This window comes from Galeopterus variegatus, unplaced genomic scaffold, assembly GCF_000696425.1.
Source record: "Galeopterus variegatus unplaced genomic scaffold, G_variegatus-3.0.2 Scaffold3382, whole genome shotgun sequence".
In the NCBI taxonomy this organism is placed as follows: domain Eukaryota; kingdom Metazoa; phylum Chordata; class Mammalia; order Dermoptera; family Cynocephalidae; genus Galeopterus; species Galeopterus variegatus.
In genome coordinates this window covers 85818-102039 of record NW_007729493.1, presented here as the reverse complement: position 1 = coordinate 102039, position 16222 = coordinate 85818, and the positions used below count along the sequence as shown (strand labels likewise).

The window sequence follows — 16222 nt, the reverse complement described above, 5'->3', positions numbered from 1 at the left end:
GGGGGGGGGACCCTGCAACAGGGTTATGGGGGGTGGGAGGGGGTGGAGTGTAGGGGTCTGTTGGAGAGAGGCAGGAGGTTCAGTGAGGAGTGGTTGTCCGAAGCCGGGGGTCGAAGCCCCCTTCCACATGCTGGGGCTACTAGAGCAAGCAACAGACGGAAGTGGGGTGGGGGTGGGGGTGGGGCTCAGCTTTGAGGAAAAGCTCTGACCTTGGTGGGGAAATCCCCATCCTGGAAGCTAAGGAACTCAGCCTGGAGCCAACTGGAGACTCGATTATCTTCACAGCCCTTTGTGGCAAGCCGGGCACACCAGAAGTCCATGTGAAGACCACCATATGAATCCAGCCCATAAAAGCGGCCCGTTTCAGAGGACCCTACCTGTGACACAGGAGACAGGGGAGAGGTGCATGCCACAGCTCCCTTGCAGGCTACATGCCCACTGTCCAGCTCTGCCTCCCCCACTGCAGGTGCCCAGCTAGGTACCTCAGTGCCGATGGACAAGCTCTGGGATGTGAGCAGGGGGCTGATGAAGAATGTCTTGTGGGAGTCGTCACACTTCTGCCGCTGCAGGACGGCCTCTGAGTGGCACTGCTCCAGCTTCAGGGAGCAGAAGCCACAGAGGGCACAGGTAGATAAGTGTCGCCGCCCAAGGCTGTCACAGACCTGGGGCAGGAGTGTGGGTGAGAGGCTGAAGCTGAGGCTCGGCAGCTTGGCCTCCCCCATGCCTCAGCCTTCCAGAACAGCCCTGCCAAATGTCTTTGCAGTAAGCCTCTTCTGAAAGTCTCTCTGGCTTTTCTCTTTGCCCCCCTCCCCAAGAGTTCCTCAAGGACCTCACCTCAGCTGTCTGTTTCTTTACCCTCTTCTTGGATAATTATCTAGTCCTAGGTAATCTTCATCTATCTGCACGTGACACCCAAATCTTTATCACCAGCTCTGATCTCTTTCCTCCGAGCTCCAAATCCTCATTGTCAAGCGCCTGACAAACATCTACCACTGGGTGACCTAGTCACCTCTAACTTAGCCTACCTGCAAAGAACTCATAACCCTACCTCCTTCTCTATCTTTCCTAATGATAATGCTAATATTTACGAAGAGGTGACATAGTGCTGGAACTATGCCTATAAGCACTCTCATCTCATTTAGTCTTCACAGGAACCCTATAACAGCATAGGCACTAATAATAGCCCCATTTACTGATGAGGAAACTGAGGCTCAGTGAGATTTCATGAGTTGCTCAAAGCCACATGTCTAACAGATGGCGGAGTTTGAACGTGGGTCCAGGTCCCTACCCAAGCACCTAGTTTTTAAAGCTCCATGCTCTTGGGAGATATTCTTACGGAGAAGTTCACCCACTCCTTGCTAGACTTGTGGACCTGGTTGAGCGTCCTCAGCACTCAGGAGGGTCTTGCTAAACAGCATCTTCAGTCAACCTCCCCATCTCCTTCCTCACCCATGGGGACAGCCCATCACAGCACATGACGTCTCTTACATCGCCTTACTTACTCCTCACAGCAGCACATAAGGGAGGCAGCATCACGTCCCTGACCAAAAACCTTTAGTGACTCCTTCCCCTTTCCTACCAGATTACATATAATTGCTTAAGACTGCCATTCGAGATTTCCACAGGACCCCGACTCTTTAACTCTACTTCCTGCTGCTCTGCTCCAAGGTGCTCCGCTCCAGGGAGAATGGACCCCTTACTGTTCCCTTATCCAGGCCATACAATCCAGTGAGCTTTCCCCATGACCCTCGACCTTCTCACATTTAAAAAAAAATCTCCCTCCAATACTTACAACACTCATTTTGTAATACTCCTGTATCCTTATAAACTCCCCTCAGGGGCTCTTAGCCCCTCAAAGGTAGACCCAGTATGCTCATTCTTAGACCCTCATGAAATTTCTATTCTTCCTTGCCTCAGAGACTTTGCAGAAACTATTTCCTCTACCAGGAACCTTCTACCGGGCCCTTTCTTTTGCCTGGTTAACTTCTTTTATCTTCGGGTCTCAGTTTTTTTTGTTTGTTTGTTTGTTTTTTAAAGATGACCAGTAAGGAGATCTTTACCCCTGACTTGGTGTTGTCAGCACCACGCTCAGCCAGTGAGCAAACCGGCCATCTCTATATGGGATCCGAACCCGTGGCCTTGGTGTTATCAGCACCGCACTCTCCCGAGTGAGCCATAGGCCGGCCCTTCCAGGTCTCAGTTTAAACATCAGTTCCTCTAAGAAGCATTCTCTGATCCTTCCAAACATAGAGTTGTCTCCCAACCCTGCCTGCTCTCTCTGCACTTCATACTCATCCCTGATGATCCTGGCATTGGACTCATCACACTGCCATTTCCTCATCTCTCTCCCCCACTACATTCCAAGAGGACAGAGGATTGCCTCTACTATACGCACTGCCAACATCACAAATACCTAGTAGAGAGATGGTACCCAGGCAGTATTTGTTGAACAAATGAAGGAGTGAGTGGCATACTAACCCTCAACAAATGTTTGCTAAATTGTATTATTTGAAAACATAAAGTACATTTTCCTTTATTTTTTATTTTTTATTTTTTTTGTCTTTTTCCGTGTCCGGCAACAGTTCACAACCCTCAGTGTCACCCCCGTACCGGACCAGGACCGGCAACGGGATCGCAGCCCTTGGTGTTGCTCCCACGCCTCGCTCAGCCAGTGAGCGGGAACCGGTCTGTATGTGGGATCCGAACCCTCGGCGGGAGCACCGCCGCGCTTCCCAAGCGGCGCACTACAGCAGTGCGCCACCAGGCCGGCCCAACATTTTCCTTTAAATAGATTTGCCAGGTATTGAGGACACATTGAGACCAGAATCTCTTTACAGATTCCCTGAAATGGGTTCTATGAACCCTCTGGAAAGGAGAACTACATCTAAGGCAAAGCTAGGTACTGTAGATGGAGAAGTGGACTGAGAGGCAACTCACGGCCTAACAATTCAGAGAGCTGAAGAATGAATTCTGGGCTGGACTGGATTCCAGACTAGGTCTTGAGCCTTCCTCCTTTAAGGTGGCCTGGAGATGTCCTTCCAAAGAAGGGAATCCCATGTGGAAAGAATCTCTCCAACTATGCCTCATGCTTTGCCTGCCCACCCCACACTCTCCTGGCCTAGTACAGTGCCAGGCACAGAGGATGCCCAGTAGCACGTATCCATTAAATAGCAAAGCATGCATACCGACTTCCCAAAACCAAGGACCTCTTCCTCCAAGTACTTCCAGGCCTTGGCTGTGGGGGTTATGACGCAGGTGTTCTCCACAATTGAATAGCACAGGATCAGCAAGGCCTCCGTATGAGGCAGCTGCAGGAGGCTGCAAGAAGATCGCACTGACTGGGGGATGGGCCAGAGGCTGGGCAGCAAGCCACACCGCTCTCTTCCCCTCCCTTCAGCATCTGTCTTGGTCACACACGTTCAGCATGGGACCTTCAGCATGGGGCCTTAGAGGCCTTTGGATCAACTGCCTCCTTTTATAAACAAGGAACTGAGATGCAGAAAGGAGAAATAACTTTCTCAAGGTTGCAATGCTAATCAGGGCTAGAAATGAGACCAGAACCAAGTCTGGTAGCTCCAGGTACGGGGCTCACTCCACTATCATGTGGACAATGAGCATCTAGGGCAGTGCTGACACCAATGCTGGGCACAGAACGGTGACGTGGGCAGGTGCCAGCTGTGCCTGAGACTGAAGCTGGGAAAGAAGGCAGCAGGGAGGGCAGGCCCATGAGGGAGTCAGGACTTCCTGTACCTGCCAGAGTTTTGACTTCTCCAGTAGGAGCCCTCGTCATATGTCTCATCCGTCTCATCCATTTTCTGGGCTGACTGAATGAGCTCCTGGATGTTCTCCATCATCACAGGAGTAGAAGCCACTTCTCGTACCCGAGGAGTGAAGGAGGAAGGGTTGGAAAGTAAAGACTCAGACTGAAACTCGGGCTCCGAGTCTGTCTGCAGCCCAGACAGGCCCTCGATTCCCTTCTCTGTCCCCTGAACTTCCTCTTGCTTTCCTTCCTCTTCTTGCTCCTCCTCTTGCTCTTCCAGTCCCTGCCCTTCCTCCAGCTTATGCTCGTGCAGTTGCTCCTGCCTGTGCTCTGACGACTGCTCCTGGCCTCCCAGGGACAAGGAGGATTGCAGTAGCTCCTCCACATTGCTGTTAAGCCGCTCAGGCCAGGACTGGAAGGCCTGTCGTTCTGTGCTGACAGCTGAGTTTGGGAGGGACCGAGAAAGGGAAGGAAAGACATCATCAGGCTTCTAACCGAGTGTCCTTGTTCACAGATGGACACACACAAACACAAAGGCAAAGGAAAGCAGACCAAGTCACACTTCTACACACAGTTAAAGTATAAAAAGCACAGAAAAGAAATATTAAAATAGAAGAATATTACCACGGCAACTGTGGTGTCGCTGGTGTGAGTCGCCTTCCCACCTCTCTTCCTCCCTATCTCCCACATCAAATGCTATCTTTTGTCCGTCTCCCTTAGGAAACACCAAGTATTCTGAGTAGCTAGCAAGTAATGCTTTCCAGAGTGAGGATGTTAGCTTATACAAGTCCCAGAGGACTTCCAATGCACGGACGTCTTTGGAGCTAGGAAAAATAGATTCAGGGCAGGACTCTAAGTAATGGCAGAAGATAGCCTGGGACACGAGAGCCCTTTTATTCATAAAAGCAGACTCTCCCTATTGTAGATAGCTGTCTGATGGCACCCTGCTTCCCTGCTCAACACGCTTCTCATTTCCCTACCGCCAATGCCCTACCTCCTGGGCTCTGGGAACTGTGGAAAGAGTAGCTAGTGATCTCCCAGGTGCTGGAAGGGTCTCACCTGTGAAGTGGGATGAGACGGAGGAGGTGATCGTGGTGGGTGAGGCTTCAGGTGAAGCTTCTACCTCCTTGAGAGTGTTAGGTGAGAGAATGGAGACTGGCTGGGAGCATCTCACTCTCTGCAGGAAGAGAAGGAAAGTGAGAATGCCTTTCCCAAAGAGCAGACTTCTCCTGGTCCAGCTCATTCCTCAGTCCCTTTTCCAGCATGTCTTATCTCTCACAGCTCCTGGGCAGGAATGAATGGACAGGGTCCCTGCTGGAAACCTCTAGACCTGAGGAAGGGTCCCTCTGGAAGATAAAAGGGTCCCACTTGTCTGGGCTACACCCTGCCTTCACTCTTGCATTTGACTTGAATGAAATCACTGACCTTTTAGAAGAAACGGTAGGGCTTATCTTTTTGCCCATCTCTCTTCCCTGCTTTCCTGGCTGTAACAGGATTGTTCAGTCTGAATGCCCGAGTTAAGACTATTCGTACATAATCTGGGTAAATGACTGGCAAAACGGCAGGGAGGGAGGATCTTCCTCAACTGCCCACTGCCACCGCCTCTCCCTTGGCCCTGGGACATCAGATCCAGCCTTTGTCCTGGGCCTCACCTTGGCATAGTAGACGTGGTTGGAGCAACGATACTGGGTAAACTGGCAGAAAGACTCAAACCAGGAAGCATAAGGGAGGTCGGAGCAGACAGCACCTGAGGAAGGGCGGGGGTGGAGGAGGTGAACACAGGAGGACGCACTTCCTCCGGGGCACAGGGGGTGACAGCGGACTTTGGGTGTGTGAAGAGTGGAGAACACACGGGCTCAGGGTGAGGTGTCGGCCATACCCTTGCCCTGTCTCACACGAGCACAGGGCTTCTGCCCTGAGCTTTGGGTGAACTCTGCGTGCCTCGGTTTCCCCACTAGTCTGGCCCTCACCGTCGGGCACCAGGCCATTGTTTTCATATTGGTCCAGCTGGACAAGCGTGGGGTTCCGGCAGCCGTGGGTGGCACGGAGACGGCAGGTGGTCTCTGCCTTCCAGGTTGGGGTCAGCAGTGCGAAGAAGCGTTCGTACTCGGTGGACGAGAGAGGGCTGCCCGGGGTGGCGGTCGAAGGAGAATCCTGGGCTGGGGCTGGCGCCAGAGGCAGGAGCAGCACTGCGGGGCGGGGCGACAGGCAGGTGGTGGAACGGGGGCCTCGGGGCAGAGGCGAAGGCCCGACCCCGGGAGGAGACCGTGCGGGGCGGGATCGCAAAGGCGGGGAGCAGACCCGGCGCGGCCGCCGGGAGAGAGCGCTGCGGAGGCCGTGGGAACGGCTCGGGGGTGGAGGGCCGAGCGCGGCGGGAGTCTGGACCGGCGGCAACGCTCACCCTTCAGGACTGAGAGAAGGGAGCCAGCAGCTAGCTTCCTCATCGCCCCGGAGGACCCGCCCGCGTTTCCCGGACCACAGCGGCCTCCAACGGGCCGAGCCACAGAGGCACGCGGCAGCGAAGCCGCGGCCCCGACGTCACAACGGGCCGGGCCGGGCCAGGCGGGGCCGCACGCTTGTCCGGACCCCTCGGTCCAGATGGCAAAGGCCTGAACCGCCAAGTCTGTTCAATGGGTGCTAGGACCCCTGCTGCCGTTTTTTCTTTAATTTCCACAGTAATCCCCTAAGGTGAATATTACTATACCCGAGGAAACAGGGACTTAGAGAAGCAAGTCGCTCGACAGGTGGTGAGACCTAGATATGATCACGGGCTTGGTTCTGGGGCAGGCACACGTGGCACATACAAGACAAAGTCCGGGCCTATCTGGGTAGGAACCACAGAGGACGCCTCCATGGAGAAATGGGCTGAAAGGGAAAAGGACAGCAGGGTAAGGACAGCTCCACGGTCTCAAGACCTGGTTTCCAAGTGCGAGATGATCAAGTCCATTGAAGTATGGGAAGAATTTGCTTTTGTATCAGTTTTGTGTTTGAAATAAGAAATCGAGCAAATACTGAGTATAATAGCACACATATATAACACGAATACATCATTTATTGGAAATGAACCAAAGATGTTCTATGGAGAAAAGACATACAATTTACAAGGCTTTGGAGACCTCTGGTCTGAGGCACACCCTCCAGCCAGCTTTGCCTTTCCGAGGTTGATAAGTTGTGGATTCTGGTGCAGATGTACCACTTCTGGTTCCATGTTTTGTCCTACTGCTGGCATGCCATCCTCCCGCCTCTAATCCAACCCAGAGAAATGCTTAGCACATGTACTAAAATGGTGTCTCTACAATAAACACAACAGGCCAACATGTATATCTTTTATTTACCTACCCAAACTCCTTTTACATGTGAGTTATCTGCTATCCACCTTGCCCTCCTCTCCCATTCACAAGGCCAGGATGAATCCTCTTGGCACAGAGGAAGGGTTGCCCCTTCAACTAGGGCCAGAGCCCAGATGATCTGGGGGATCCCCCACCAATAAAAAAAAGCAGGAAGAGAATGGAGAAGAAAGTTTATCACACCTAGCCTCTGCACGGGGGTGAGGGGGAATTAAGAATGGGGGACTGCCCCCATGCTACTGTCCCAGTCCTTAAATACAAAGCAAGGGGAATAAAGAGGACCCTCCCTCTGAAATACAGCACCAACCTCAGCATGGAGGCAAAGGGACAGTGGGCAAGACCACTTCCCTCTGAAGGGGGAGGGTGGAGAAGAGCACATACCGTCAGTGGCTGCGGCACCCCTCCCTACCAGGGGTAGGGTGCAGCCTCAGCACCGGGAGTGGGGCGACGGGAGGAGAAGGGAGGACAGTGCTGTGCCGTCCACTTCTCCCTGAATCCCCGGCCCCAGCACAGGCATTCCTCTGCCCGCTAGCCCAGTTCAGGGGATGTGGAAGAAACTGTGTTGGAATCCAAAGCTCTTATCTATTTCTTCTTTCGTTCTTGAGAGCAGCGTGGGCAAAACCTAAAAAGGAACATGAATGAGAAGGGGAGGAAGAAAGCGAGTGAAGCAGAGAATACCGTCTATCACTCAGCTTAGGGACAGTCCTGCTCCTGCTACAACTCTCTCACTTACCATTTTCCCCGAGGCTTGGTTGTCAGCCCCACACAGGCAAAGTGGAACCACTCAATGGAACACTGGCAAAGGAAGATGGAAGAAGCATAAGTCAGGGGCCAGGGTGGGGCAGAGGAAGGAAAGGAAACTCCCACACAGATTCCTTAGGAGAGTCCCTTTACTGCATCCCTTTGGAAAGTTCTTGGAAGTCCCAAGGCCAACCAAGCTCCAACCATTTTCTGTCTATTCTGAAGTCCCACTATCCAACCATGGGTTTTTTCCCTCCTGTACCCACTCCCTTCATGCCTCTCAGAACCTCCCATCCTAAGGCAAAATGATTCTCACATCAGGGTTGTCACAGCCGATCATCTCTCCATATGAGACCTGGTGACAAAGGCAATAGGTGGGTTCGTTGGGATCCACAGGCATATCCAACACATCAGAGGGGTGGACACTGCCAAAGGTCACTGAGGGCATCCCATACTCAGGACTTCTGCATGCCAAGAGGAAGAGAAAGTGTCATCTGCAGGAAGGGAAGCTAAACCTGAGGCTGTCAGAGGTGGAAGAAAGAGATCCTGGGGGGCAAGTAATTTGTAGCTTCTCCTCTATCCAGCAGATACCAAAACGATGAGCAAAGTTATTGGCACAGAAGACACAGAAAGTAGCAAGGAGCAGTACAGGGCAGGAGTGGGGTGTTGGGAGGGAAGAGTATGAGATTTGGCAAAGGGCTCCCTGATAAACTCACGTGCGCACAAGTTTTAACTTCTTCTGGGCAGCCTTGGGGGCTTCTTCATCTGAGTTTTTCCCTTTGGAACGAGCACGGGCAGCTTTCTTCTCCTTTTGAGTCCGGCCTTCTAGGGAAGAAGGGGAAAGCCAGAAGGCAAGAAAATAGAAAGATGGGTTAAGTCCTCTTTCTCCTTGCTCTTTCTATCCTGGTGCCCCCACCATGGGTGAAGGGCCAGCTTCTTCTCCCCCAGGATCCACGCCCCACCTCTCACAGCCCTGCCCCCTCCCCACTCTTTCTATCCTGGTGCCTCCCACCTTAGATGAAGGGCCGGCTTCTTCTCCCTCCAAAGCTGCTCCCCTCCTCTCGCAGCCCCGCCCCCCTCTCACTCTTTTTGCCTTTGCTGGAAGAGCTGTCATAGTCACTTGACTCAATCTGTTTCTCCTTCAGATCAGCCTCAAAACGGGCCAGGTCTGTGTCCAGTCGCCGAATATGTTTGTCCACCTGGGTGCAAATGAAGGAGAAAGAAAGGTACAAGGACAGTTCCAATAAAAGAAAACAGGCTAAGGCAGATTCTATGGATCCCCCGGACCCACAACAGATCCCAACACAGCTGAAGGAGGGGTCCGAGACCCCAAGGATTAGATGGGAGGTAGGTAGGGAGCCATGAACAGGGCCATACCATCTCATAGGTCTGCATGGCAAGCTGCACCTTGTCGTCACCAAATTCCTTGCACTTGCCATAGGCTTCCTGGATCTGTTTGAGAAGGGCCAATTTTTCCTCGGAACTCAGGCTGCGGGCGCTACTCATATACTCAGTGGCCAACTTGTCAATTTCAGCCTTCAGGTCTACAACAGAGACAGAGGCCTGGTCACAAAGGCCCCTGAGTAGCTAGGTGAAACATATTTGTTCTTCCAGTTCCTCGGACCTTTTCCATTGACCATCATAACCTTTGAACTAAAATGTACTGAATGTTTACAGGTACTGTGCCATGCACTCAAGTAACGTAACATATTGCCAATATTTGTTTCAAAGGTGCTTCAAGGTGCTGAAAACATTGCTATTATAGTTGCAACTTAAATTACTGAAACACAACGAGGAATCCTTAGCACAACACATTAATATGAAGTATATTTTTGTTGACATCTGACGACAAGCTTCTGTGCCGGGCTTGCTGCTTCTTAATGCATAAATTTCATCTCAAAGGCCACCTCGAAAACAACCCACAGCAGCTTTGACTGCTGCACAACAGGCTGGGTCATCTGCTGCCGCTGGCTTCCAGGTCTGTACATCTATATCATACAACTTAAAATAAGGCTCTACTTCATGCATGTTAGTAGTTCTTCTGCTTACCTAACTGCCTACCCTATTTTGCTCATCATTTACAACTTGCTTATATTTACCATTACTTTTTTTCTGTTTGTTGATCTTAGATATTGCTCCAAATATTTTAACACTGGGAAGATGGTGATGTCCAAGGACACTGAGACTGTAGATATCCACTGCCTAATATTTGGTAGGGCTCACAAAAATGTCGAAGGAAAGAGACAAAAGTCTGACCCTAACATTGTACAACAACATTTAACAGGGAGGACCTGTAAACACACTATGTTGATGCTCCACTTCCTTCCAGGCCCTTGGAAGAAGATGAAAAAGCATATAGTTCCATAATCTCCAACTGGTCTTTCTGTGCATGAACTCAAGAGTTAGGACTGAATTACAAAGAAAGCAAATTGCTTCTCACCATTTGGCAGGCAGTTCTCAGCGATCTATGTCCAGGAGTTTACAAGATGTTCACCTTTTCATGAGTAAACTCACCCAGAGTAACTGAAAACACAGCTTCTTATGTCCTAAAACCAGTTTGTTACATCCTTGAGTATGGCTACACAAGATGGTGGATAAGACCTACATATCCTTCAGTGGGTAAGGTGATAGCTCCAACAGACATCTTTGATTTTGAAGATATCAACCTGACCACTGTAATGTAACCTCCCTCAGGCTCCAAGTGAATGCCCAATGCAGCCAAATTTGCTCAATGTCCCAGGCCAGAGATGGTATCAAATGCTTCTGTTGAAGCACACAGTGTATGTTGAAGCATACAGGTTGAAGAACACAGTGTACAATCCTGATGTTAACTGCAGCTTTTCTTTCTTTCTTTTTCTTTCTTTAGATTCCTGCCTTCAAGACACATCTTCTTCTTTTTCCTTTCTTCTCTCTCTTCTTAAGAACTTTTCATACAGCAAAGCTCTTGTCAATGAACATAAGTTGCAGTCTAAAGCCACATTGTGAATTTTGTGTTAGTAACACTAACAGTGTAGTGTAGAAACATTCTAGTCATCCTGTAAATATATCAGACATGGAGAGTAACCAAACATGGAGACATGACCCTGGAGCTGACTTTGGTTTCTTGAATTCTTCTTCGGGAAGGTATAAAAAACATAGCGTCTCTGAATCTTGAGGCACTGTCTCACTATTCCAAATGTTATGGAAAAGCTGATATAAAAATGAGGATCTTCATTACCCTCTTTTAAGAATTGCAAGTGAATAAAAAGAGAAAGAGAGGGCCGAGCCCGTGGCGCACTCGGGAGAGTGCGGCACTGGGAGCGCAGCGACGCTCCCGCCGCGGGTTCGGATCCTATATAGGAATGGCCGGTGCGCTCACTGGCTGAGTGCGGTGTGGGAGACACCACACCAAGGGTTGCAATCCCCTTACCGGTCACGAAAAGACAAAAAAAAAAAGAGAGAAAGAGAGAAGCTACAGTTCTCCAGATCATACCAGATGATGTGGTATGGGAGACACCACACCAAGGGTTGCAATCCCCTTACCGGTCACAAAAAGACAAAAAAAAAAAAGAGAGAAAGAGAGAAGCTACAGTTCTCCAGATCATACCAGATGATGTGGTAACATCAAATAGAAAAATAAATGATTATACACACTAATTATACACTAGAACTCCTTACACTGTACGTACCCTCTGTTCTCTGGTCTAGGTCCCTCATGAGCTGAAAGTTTCTCTGTAATTCAAAGGGGAGGTTTTCAATACCTAGGGAAAATAGAGAAACTGAGAATCACTGGACTGTGCATAGGCCTTATAGCACCTTTTAAAGGGCAGTTAAGTTTTCCTTCCTTCAAACCTCTGGATTTATCTGTGACAGGATTCATCATTCCTTTTTCACAAGAGGCTGTGTTCGCCTCTCTCTCTACACAACTAACCTCTCCATCTCTGCACAGCGATCGCACCCTTTTCCTCTTCAGTGACCTACTCTACAAATCAGCTCTTCTCTTTCCTTTATTTTCAATCTCTACCTTCTAGGTCCTTGCCCGCAACTTATAGATACCCTCCTAGTATATTCTACTATTCATCACACATATACTTCCAATCTACTCTCCATACAGTAGCCAGAATGTTCTTTTATTATTTTTTTTCATTATTATTATTGTTTTGATGGCTGGCCAGAGGTGGGATCTGAACCCCTGACACTGGTGTTATCAGCACCATACTCTAACCAAATGAGCTAACCATCCAGCCCCAGAATGTTCTTTTATTTTGGCAGCTGGCCAGTACAGGGATCCAAACAGTTGACTTTGGCATTATTACACCATGCTCTAACCAACTGAGATAACCAGCCAGTCCAAGAAAGTTCTTATTAAATATGCAAACCTGGGCTGGCCAGTTAGCTCACTTGGAGAGTGTGGTGCATAGCCTGTCCCCAAAATGTTAATGTTTTCTTGAGATGACACCTTAGTCCCCTCATTTTCTCACTTTACTTGTTTTCCCTGAATGATCGCATTCACTTTCATGGATACAATTACCATTCCTATCCCTAAGTCTAAAGTGAATTAAATACATGGCTATCATCCCTGAATTTTCTATCTTGTTCTACCTCACTTTCCAAGCAGAAAGAAGTCACTTGAGATTCTTCCTTCAGTCATTCTGTCATTCAGTCATTCAGCCAGTCCTGTCATATTTAACTCCTAAATGCTTCTGTCACTCCCTAAGATCAGATCCTCATCTCTGACCTGGACTTTATCACTAATTGATCTCCCTGTTACCAGTGTTATCATGCTCCAATTTACCATACATCTGTTATTCTCTACAAAAATCACACTCTAAAATGAAAACTTCATACCTGCCAGCCTCCAAAAATAAATAAGTAAAATGAAAACTTCTTAGCTTGGCTTAAAAGACCTTGCCCAATCTTGCCCCAGTTTCTCTCTCTAGTCTTACTTCCCAATCTCTCACCATACAGTCATATATATCAAACACTCTGACCTCATTTTTCCTTGACCTTGTCACAGACCCGTCACAATACCTTTGCTGATGATTTCCCCAACCTGGAATTCCTTTTCTCTCTCCACTCAGGCAAATAGACACTTAACCTTCAAGACCCTGTTCAAACATCACCTCCTCTGTAAAGTGCCATCTACATCCCCAGGTAATTAGCCCCTCTTTTTCCAGTGTTATTACTGTCTTTTTAACATATTGCTATCATTTCACTTGTTACACTGTTTTATAATTATTTATTTGCAGAATCTATTTTCTACTAGATCGTGAGCTTCTTAAGGGCAGGGGCTGTGTCTTACTCATTTTTGTATATCCCCACTGCCTGTCATTATGTCTGACCCATAGCACGACCTCGACAAATATTTGTTGAATGAAGGACTGTCGACACTCATATAAGGGCATAGGGTGACAGGCTTTGTGAAGGGGTGGGTTACACAAATGGCATAAACATAACACCAGACTTCCATTTGGTGGAAATTGGATCTTCACTCCATAAAGAGAAGCGTTCCAGTTTATCATCTAACAGGGGTCACTCACCACCATCCCCAAACCCATGAGAAGCCACTTCTGAGAAAGAATTGAGTGAAGGCGACTCTAGCAGGTCTTTGATGCTGTTCCAAAGGGCAGTGGGTGACACAGGTTCCGAACGACTTTGGGAAAATGTCTACCCTGAGGCTGGAAACCCTGAAGAATGGGGGCAGCAAATATCTTCCCGGCTATGCCCAGTAGCCTTTCAAGACACATCCCTCAGCCCCACCGCGCAGCTCCTCCCTCGTCTACACCCAGCAGGCCTCGATCCTGCTGTCCCGCCCCCTCTTTCTTCACACCCTCCAATATTTCCTCCCAGGGAACCCCCTTCACGACTGTGACCTTCTCGCCTCCGGAACTTTAGAGCCATAGATCCTCTCAGCCCAGATTCTCCCCACCACTCTATGACCCCTGACCCCCTCCTCCAGCCTGCTCTTACTGTCCAGATAATGTTCCAAATACATCCCCGCAGCCATCTTGAAGCAAAACAAAGCAACTTCCGAGCCGCCCCGGAAGTGACTGAACCGCGATAGGCGCTGAAACTATGCTTGAGCACAGCTCTTCCGCCCTTAAAAGAGGAACTTCCGCCCTTATTAAATTAACCGCCGGGACATATCCGCCCGACATTGAAACTCTTTCTTTTGCGTTGATGACCGAGACCGAGGCGGCTTTAGCCCGCTTCCGCCCTCACTGAGACCCATTACTGTGACCAAGGCAGGTATGACGTCACTGAAGGGCGCCATTTTGCATTCTCTACCAAACTTTTTTTCCCTCCAAAACGAGAAATTTTGGTAATTGAGGGGAAAACTGTTCTCTTTAGGATTGTATGCCGTAAATATCCCTTTTCAGCGACTGAGAATCCCACTTTTTTCCTCTTCTGCATTATACGAATCTGGTGACCTGGCCCCTGCTGAAGGACTTTCTTCAAGGCAGCTAGTTTCTTAAAGAAGTTCCGGAGGAGTATCAGGCCTTGCGAGATTTAAACCCTCCGCATTCCTGTCCATTCACACGAATACCACCTACCCAGCATTATTTTTTAGCTTGACAAAAGTTCATTATGAACTTTCTACTTATAAAAACAAAGACTTACTCACAATAAAGCTATAATTCTTTTTTTTTTTTTTTTAAAGATGACCGGTAAGGGGATCTTAACCCTTGACTTGGTGTTGTCAGCACCACGCCCAGCTAGTGAGCGAACCAGCCATCCCTATATGGGATCCGAACCCGGGGCCTTGGTGTTATCAGCACCGCACTCTCCCGAGTGAGCCACCAGCCGGCCCCAAAGCTATAATTCTTACACCTTTCGTCAGGGCTTCTGTCCTTCACGCATGAATACTTTCACATATAAAATGATGTAGGGCTTGCGGCCTTGTCCTCTTGCCACTCTCTAAGGGGGAAATTCCATGGTTTTGTTTCCCTTTTTTTTAATTTTAATTTTTATTTATTTTTATTCAAAAAGATGACCAGTAAGGGGATCTTAACCCATGAGTTGGTGTTGTCAGCACCATGCTCAGCCAGTGAGCTAACCGGCCATCCCTATGTGGGATCCGAACCCACGGCCTTGGGGTTATCAGGACCACACTCTCCCGAGTGAGCCAAGGGCCGGCCGTTTGTTTCCCTTTTTATTTCAGTTTATATGTGAATATCATGACTCTGAAGGGACTGAGGTATTAGGGCCCTCTACCACAACTGGGCCAGTTAGGTGCCAGCCATAACCCTAATCAGCTATAGTACAATGAACTGTATGTTTTTCATTAGGGTGGAAAGCAATCAAGGCCGTGACAGATTGTCCCCTCCCAAGGGAAACAGAACTCAAAGCCTGTAACTTCATGGTGGTGTTAGTAAGATAACTTGGAGATAACTGTCACTCCTGATATTCACACATCCTTCCTAATAAAGTCACATGGCAGGTTTCTAATGCTAGACAGGTTTTCAGCCACGTAATTTAGGCCAAGTATGTGAAGAAAAGCAAAACTCCAGGGTTTACTAGCATGAAGGTGGTAAGACAACAGCACTAGAATCTAGGTGATTTCACTCTAATTGCAAACATTATGACCTTGGAAAAGTAATTTAATGTGTCTAGTTCCTTCTCTACAATGAGAATAACAGTACCTACTGTACAGTTGTTGCAATGAGTGGGGTGGGAATTCACCCTTGAAGAGTAGATACTGGTTCTAATATTGGTGATGAAGATAGGGCTGCGTGGACCTTCTCAACAGTTGGTGAAGATGGGAGAAAAAAGCAATAAATACTCAGGAAGTTAACACACACTGGCATATTTGGCCATATGTGATACATTCATTGGTGTCACACTACATATTGACACACTATCTCGGATGCCCACATACAAGAAGCCCAAAATTAAGTAGCTACTATCCACACCCCACTATGTAACAAGCACCGTTGGCCTGCAGTTCCAGAGAACCACCAGTTTTCAGATGTGGGACCCTGGTCACAACTTTTTCAGTGCTTAAAGAAAGCTTTTTAATTCTCAGAAAGTAACCTCAGAAGTTATCTAGTCCAATGCCTTCATTTCCAACTGAAGAAGTATTGTAGCCAATAGTGTCAATAGTAGAGCCAGGGCTGAAGTCTAGGTTTCCTAACCATGTTTTACTCTTCAGTACTACAACTGTCCTGCATTGTTAGTCAATTTTGCACCCATTAACTAGTGATTGTTTTCACCACAGGAGACCTCCCATTTTAGGTGACACAGGATAATGAACATATGTAGGTAAGCACATTGCCAAGTGGAATTAGCATAGGGCTCTTCCATTGAAGCTCAGGCCGGAGTATAGGTGTTTTCAAGAAGCCATGCTTGGGCCGGGCCCGGTGGCGCACTGCTATAGTGCACCGCTTGGGAAGCG

At 48.7% G+C, this 16222-nt stretch overlaps 2 protein-coding genes across 7 annotated transcripts in view; both read right to left on the bottom strand.

Annotated features, from left to right (window-relative positions):
• Positions 1-6259, bottom strand: part of ACRBP (acrosin binding protein) — an 8613-nt gene extending 2354 nt beyond the window's left edge. The window contains exons 1-8 of the mRNA XM_008584837.1: positions 6162-6259; positions 5731-5949; positions 5413-5507; positions 4820-4937; positions 3751-4201; positions 3186-3318; positions 483-662; positions 210-377 (exon numbers count right to left, since the gene is read on the bottom strand). Coding sequence (XP_008583059.1) covers positions 210-377; positions 483-662; positions 3186-3318; positions 3751-4201; positions 4820-4937; positions 5413-5507; positions 5731-5949; positions 6162-6204 — 1407 coding nt within the window. The 5' untranslated portion in view covers positions 6205-6259. The remainder of the gene's footprint in view (positions 1-209; positions 378-482; positions 663-3185; positions 3319-3750; positions 4202-4819; positions 4938-5412; positions 5508-5730; positions 5950-6161) is intronic.
• A 533-nt stretch (positions 6260-6792) lies between these two features.
• On the bottom strand, positions 6793-13869 carry ING4 (inhibitor of growth family, member 4). Of its 6 annotated transcripts, XR_551397.1 has the most exons (9): positions 13798-13866; positions 11517-11588; positions 9226-9392; positions 8933-9047; positions 8565-8673; positions 8165-8312; positions 7841-7902; positions 7100-7729; positions 6793-7004 (listed from the first exon to the last, which is right to left on the bottom strand). XR_551397.1 is itself a non-coding variant. In XM_008584832.1 (8 exons), exons 1-8 carry the CDS (start codon positions 13832-13834, stop codon positions 7690-7692), a joined length of 750 nt encoding a protein of 249 aa, XP_008583054.1. In that variant the 5' UTR covers positions 13835-13869; the 3' UTR covers positions 6795-7689. The 6 variants fall into 6 exon arrangements, 5 of the variants coding, with proteins under 5 accessions (XP_008583054.1, XP_008583055.1, XP_008583056.1 ...); XM_008584832.1 differs by having other exon boundaries at positions 6795-7729; positions 13798-13869; XM_008584833.1 differs by having other exon boundaries at positions 6795-7729; positions 8565-8670; positions 13798-13869.
• Between the last annotated feature and the right edge of the window lie 2353 nt (positions 13870-16222).

Bases quoted from the DNA above. Each gene is read 5' to 3' on its own strand.
- ING4 (XM_008584832.1), bottom strand. From the start codon at position 13,834: ATGGCTGCGGGGATGTATTTGGAACATTATCTGGACA. The intron at 9,393-11,516 runs GTACGTACAGTG...TCTCTGTTGTAG, and splicing joins CCTAGACCAGAGAACAGAGG to ACCTGAAGGCTGAAATTGAC. The intron at 8,674-8,932 runs GTGAGAGGGGGG...CTTCTTCCCTAG, and splicing joins TTCCAGCAAAGGCAAAAAGA to AAGGCCGGACTCAAAAGGAG.